We start from the raw sequence: 6,189 nt of genomic DNA, 5'->3' as shown, positions 1-6,189 counted from the left end.
AGAAGTCCAGTGGTTTCCTGAATCAAAAGCAAGCAGGTTCCCCCTGGAGCTGAGATGACTCCTTGCTGGCATCTTCAATACCTGCTCAGYGTGTCCTCTAATCTCCTGACACCAGCCCTATGCCATTCTGTAGATTGCTGTGTACAAATCTCTGGATTTTGTAAATAAAGCGCGACCAGTGTCTACTTCAATGCCAGCTCTCTGGAATGGTGTTTTGTACTTTATTCAGTGGCATCCCATTTTGCCAAGGATTTGGGTGTTGGACCAAACCYTCAGTTATTAGGAGCAAGTGATCCAGATCTACCGCTGGGAATGAGGTTCAGTATAGTTAACACAGAACCAGGCCAAGGGGCTGTCTTGCAGCCATGATACAGGCAGACAACAAGGACCAACTGTTCTGGGGGAGCTCCCRGTTTACGTGTCTGTCCGGATGCCAAACACAGTTGAAGTAGACTTGAAAGGCTGAGCAGTAACAGGAATCAAAGAGCTGGGAATGAAGGAATAGGTCCACAGAAGTGGTAGTTTTCAACACGGTTTTTTAAGTGYAGCTGTGTCACTGCCACATGGAGTAACATTGATTCAGAAACTGTATTGAAGAGTTTGAGGCAACTAAAACCTTGCRTGTAATAAAATCTACCATCAGAGTCTGAATTCTTTGGTTAATTCAACGTAGAATCAAAGTCTGGTTCCCCCCAGACTGGGCCAGAAACACACAAAAAAGCTGTTATTAAATTCAGGCCTCGAGCTCCTCCATAGGGCCTGCTGTTCTCTTTGCCAATCTCGAATCATTTCATTAGAGCGAAATCAACCAAAGCTGCTGGTTCTCCTCTATGTTCTCACATTTCTGGCTCTTTCGGATGGCTGTTCGCCCCCCTAATGTATCATTTGTAYGTCCTGTAATGATGAGGAAAAGGAGGAAAAAAGAACAGTGACTTCAGACCATGCGAATGGAAGTCAGGGACTGCAGGCTTACACACTGTTCGGGTACRCAGTGGGTAAGATTTTGCTTTCTTCGCTTTTTTTTTCTTTTTTTTTTGGGGGGGGAGCATCCCCCTCAGGGAGATGGATCGCCCCCGCCCCTCGAGGCCGAGACACGCTGCTTTCTGAACCCGCCCTTGGGCTCGCCTCGTAAAATTTCTCTGCCTTTCGCAAGCCGCGACTGCTCCCAAACGATTGATTAAAGAATAGTTTCTCCTCATTTCCTCTCGAGAAAGGAAGCGGCCTAAGGGCGGGCGGGGAAGGGCCGCCCGCCCCGCCGCGCCCCGCCGCGCCCCGCCGCGCCGGCAGGGGGCGCCGCCGCCGCGGGAGCCGCTCTGGCGCCGCTTCCGGGCGGGCTGCGCCATGGCGGCGCACGTCAGGAGGGCCGTGTGAGGGGCTGCGGGGCGGCGCGGGCCGGGGGAGGCTGCGCCGGGCCGGGCCGGGCCGGGCCGTGGGGAGGGAGGGGGTCTTGGGGAGCGGCGCGGCGCTGAGGCAGCGGCTCGGTGTGTCCCCGCAGGTACCCGCTGTTCCAGCCCGGCGGCCCCCAGCTGCGGCTCTTCCGGCCCAACTTCTTCATGGTGGCGGTGCGGCCCGGCGTGCCGCAGCCGGCGGACACGGCGCAGTTCCGCGTCTCCATGGAGTGAGTGCGGGCGGCCCGCGGCGGCTCGGGCCGGTCGGCGCGGGCTGGCGGGCTCGGGGGGGGAGCGGGGGGCGCTTTCGTCCCGGCCGGCCTGGCCGCCGCCGCCGCTGGAGCGCTCAAGTCCGTGGCGGGGCCTGAAGCGGTTGGGGACTGCCCCTCCGAAAGATCGGTGGTCTCGGTAACTCGCACAGGGAGAGGGGGCCCGGCTTCTCTGGACGCAGGGGATCTGTGGGGCCCTCGCTGTGGAAGGTTTACAAAGTAAAACGCTCAGAGTTGTTACGCTTCCTAAATTACGACTTGCTTTGGCAGCGTGTGATCTATGTTGAGTTTATTTTTTCATGCAGTAATGCTGCCTTGGTCAAAAGAAGACGCAATTATTCCAGCCCGTCAATTAGACTAYAAATACTCTGTCTCTGTTTTGATTTTAGTTCGGTACTTACTTTTTTCTTTCCTTTCTGCAAAATGTTTTCCCTTTGCCTAGAATGACAAAAGTGGATATCAAGAATTACCTTGAAAAAATATACAATGTGCCAGTAGTGGCAGTGAGGACCAGGATTCAATATGGTAAGTGTAGTTGAATAACCAAGAGGGAGAGCTACAGCTTCCCTGCACATCCTGCAGAGGTTTTTGCTGTCAAAAACTTTATTAGATTTTAGCGTACTTTGGTTCTAGTTACTTACCTGGTGACAACTACTAACTCAGTGGTTTATTTGTTCCTTAAAGCAAATATGCAGTGCTGCATATTTGAATGATCTGATTAGATTGATATAAGTTTAATTTTATAAAGAAAAATCTGAATTTGAAAAGTCTTAAAAGCTTGATTTTTGTCTAGCTTCTGCAGTATGGTTTTGTACTTGCGACCATTTTTCCGTAAAGACCACAGGGTATCTCACTTCAAATGGGAACTGTTTTCAAGTGTTTTAATAAAATTGATAATTAAAAAAAAAAAAGCCTATGACTGTCATCTGAGATTACCCAGGAAGCCCCTAGAGGATGTGTTATGGTTTAACAAAAAGCAAATTTTTTAGAGAGAAGTAAAATATTCTATTAGACTATTACATAAAATGAGAAAAACATCTTAACAGACTTTGAGTTCTTCAATGCTTGTAGTTATTGCACGGCTGCTACAGACCTGCCATTTCTACTCACGATCCCTCCCAGCACTATCACCCCAGAATAACCTAAGCATCCCTCCTGTTTGTTTTAAGTTATTCTGAACCCCAGGTGGAGCAGGCAGACCATTCTAACTGAATATAATAAAAACTATATCTATGTTCACCTCCACATATTAATATTTCCTTATCCAGAGCATCTCTGAGTACAGTTTGGATGCATTACAAAGTTGGGAAGATACTTCTTATGTCATTTCCTTTTTGATCATTAGGCACTGTGTTAATCAAATGAAATATGATTATTTAGGACATCTTTGATGGCTGAATTTTTCTTTTCCTGGCAAAGGAACTTATTCTGGCAAAGGAACTGGCTAATGTATTCATAATGGTAGCAATAGGGATTAATTTAAAAAAAGGGATAGGGAAAAAGCTGGGATAGAGAAAAATGGGAATGAAGGAAAAAGCTTCAAGAAATGGTTGTAAAACTCCTCGGAACATATAAAAGAAAGAAAAGAAAACAGGAGAGTATCTGTAGTATGCTTACATGAAAAAATAAAATTAAATGAAGCCTTAATACCAAACACTTGTGGTTCTAAACAGCACTGGAAAATATTCATGCTTGTCCTTTTAGCCAGTTTGTCCACCACTGCTAACAGAAGTGGTGGTAAAATATATATACATGGGGATAAAAGGAGAAAGGAGTAAGAAAGCGTAATAACTTGAGATCTTTAAGGTCTGTCTAACATGCAGAATAAATTGAACTGGAGATTTAGCAGTGACCAGCATACTTGCTGAAAGTCAGAATGCTTTGTTTTTTCTGAGTATAATTTCCTGACAGAAATAGTAAAACAGTAGATCATGCTCTAGAGCGTTAGTAAGAGGTGAAATGTTTGTAGCTGTTTAGCAAGCATTTCCTCCTTATGTCCCCAAAGCAGTTGTTATAGGGGGGACTGTTTATTGCTCCTTCCCTCCCTCCTCAACTTGGGAGACCTATCTCCTTGCTCCCTTGCAAACTTTCTCTGTGATCGTGTAGCCACCGTTGCCCTTAGCAGCCTGAGTATGGTGGTGCCCTAATTCCCCACCTGTAAGCGAGGAGAGTGGTATTTACCAATTTTAGTGTATATATATAGTAGTTGCAATACTGCTGAAAGGGGTGTCTGTATTAGTGTTGAGGAGAGAATGTTCCTCTTAATGGTAAATCAAAACTAATGAAGACTCCCTTCAGCTTGGCTGTGCTTTGGGGAACTTGGAAGTTCTGGAAAGTAATGGTGGGACTCTCTTTGTTTGTGAAGGTGCACACAACAGGAGAAATCACAAGAATCAGAGAGTGAAGAAGCCAGATTACAAGGTCGCCTATGTACAGCTGGTGAGTTAAGTGTGTGCTTGTTGGAAGGGACTGTTGATCAGCCAATCTAGAAGTAATATTCAGTGAACTGTCTGGTGGGCTGCATATTTCTGCCAATCCTCTAATAATGGCATCATCGTTAATACCTGCCAGACTGTATAAAGAGATTTACTGATTTAAATGACTTAATGTAAGAAGCAAGTTCAAATAACTCATTAGTTTTCAAGTCCCATTTTATTTGAGGCCTATATGTAAGTTATGGTCTGATGTCATATGGTGCTTTTGCCRGTAAGTTTCAGGCTGACCCAGTACTCAGTGTGCTGGAAGGTTCACCGCTTCTGTGGTTGATTGCTGAAATGTCCAGTAAGTGAAAGAATATAGTGTAAGGGTGTAGAACTTTTTATTAAAGCTCTTCGGATCCTGGAGAAGGTTAAGGCATATTCCTTGGAGAGCTTTTAGTCATGTCTAGCAAGTGTGCTTTGTGGCTCAGCTGCATTCTAAAACATATGTTGGTTGCCCAGTGGAAAAGAAGCTTAATGTTCATACAACTTTTTTTCGTAACAACATCATGTTACAGTTTAGACTTTTGGGCTTACCTGTCCCCACATAAAAAAGAAACCCAACCAACCAAGGAGCCCCCCCCCTTCATATATAGAAATTACATTAAAGGACTGCTATTTATATTGCAAAATCATAAATTTAAAATTGCTGTTGGCAATGCAACCTCAGTGTTACTCCGTACAAAGAATCTCTTGTGTGGGGAACATTGCATGATCTTACAGTTTAAAGACTACTTAAGAATTCATATGCACTTGGGATCCAATTAAAGGTGTACAGACAATTGGAAATCTGGCATTTCCTATTTTTGCAGAGTTTAAATGAGCTTGGAAGTTTTTCTTTTAGGCTCTTTTGGGGATGGGATGGAAAGAAAAGTGAGGACAACATATTTCACTAGACAGCCTTTATCTTTGAAGGAATAGTGTAAAATAGCTTGTTAATAAAAAGCAACAGATTTATATTTAAATCACGCCTAACCTTGATTTACTATGCTGAAGTTAAAGCTAACATCCTCTCCGTGAAAATTTTGCATTATGATGGCTATCTTAATGGAAAAACACATACCTCTTCAAGGAAGACAGGGTCTGTGCTCTGAGTAGAGGAGAACTTCTCCCTGATGGAAGGAAGGCTGTTGTCTGTGAGACATCAGATACAAATGACCCATTGAGAACACAGCTGAGGAGATGAGTACAAGGAACCATCTTATATCTGCTAGTTACAAGTTGACTTCTCTGTGTTGTTGGTTAGTAGGTAATTGTAGGCAGTTTTCTACTGTCACAGCCTCTTGCTGGCGATGTTTTTTGCTTTTAGAGACTCCATTTCAAGGATTGAAGCAGGTGTGCATCTTTACTGAGTTTTGGTCAGTCTTCAAATTTTATTTCACTGTATTTAATGAAGTTATTTTGGTCTACTGTGCTGAGGAGGAGGTTAAGTCTGCAATGCACAGATAAATGCAGGGGGAAGGAGTTGGAAGCAAAATGATGCTGTTCTATGGAGCAAGTCACCCATTTAGTGCAGCATTGTTGGRCATTCACTTCAGAGCGAACATCTGAACCTGCAGCAGATACTACCACCTTGTGGATAGCTTTACAGTGTCCCCGGCATGGAGGATTATCTAAACTAGGTTCGTACTGAAAGCAGTTGGACAGCAGTAGCTCTGTTAAGCTCCTCCAGCCTCTCATTTTGTATGTTGGGCACAGAGCCTTGTGATAATATGGCTGAGGGCTGCTGCATAAGATAATATGTCACCCTGTACAGCACTGTCATGTCCCAGTGTCATCCTTTAGACAAGTTTTCTAAGAATGTCCTGCTGTCCAGCTGTCTCATGAATGGGAGCCAGGCCTACTTTTTTGTGTTTATTGCGCAGCATCTAACGTTAGGGAATCCTCATCAGTTTTTGGACTCCGTTGGTGAAGTTGGATCTGTGCATTCTCCCTTCACTTCATTCCTGATCTCTTTGTTCTTTTCATTGTTGCTGTTATCTGTTAACTCCTTTAACATTTAAACTTGTCTATTTTTTTCCATTTCTTTTTTTCTTTTTTCCTTTTTTTTTTTTT

The 6,189-nt window shown here is 44.4% G+C and overlaps 1 protein-coding gene across 1 annotated transcript in view; it reads left to right on the top strand.

Moving 5' to 3' along the window:
* Nucleotides 1-1,291: 1,291 nt before the first annotated feature.
* MRPL23 (mitochondrial ribosomal protein L23) overlaps nucleotides 1,292-6,189 on the top strand; it is an 11,041-nt gene continuing 6,143 nt past the window's right edge. The window contains exons 1-4 of the mRNA XM_085302160.1: nucleotides 1,292-1,367; nucleotides 1,496-1,618; nucleotides 2,100-2,182; nucleotides 4,023-4,096. Coding sequence (XP_085158286.1) covers nucleotides 1,342-1,367; nucleotides 1,496-1,618; nucleotides 2,100-2,182; nucleotides 4,023-4,096 — 306 coding nt within the window. The 5' untranslated portion in view covers nucleotides 1,292-1,341. The remainder of the gene's footprint in view (nucleotides 1,368-1,495; nucleotides 1,619-2,099; nucleotides 2,183-4,022; nucleotides 4,097-6,189) is intronic.

The sequence above is a fragment of the Rhea americana genome, unplaced genomic scaffold (assembly GCF_003343005.1).
Source record: "Rhea americana isolate MKP2758 unplaced genomic scaffold, rheAme1 scaffold_187, whole genome shotgun sequence".
Taxonomy (NCBI): Eukaryota; Metazoa; Chordata; class Aves; order Rheiformes; family Rheidae; genus Rhea; species Rhea americana.
The sequence above is the reverse complement of the archived record's forward strand: the minus strand, read 5'-3'. Positions and strand labels throughout refer to the sequence as shown.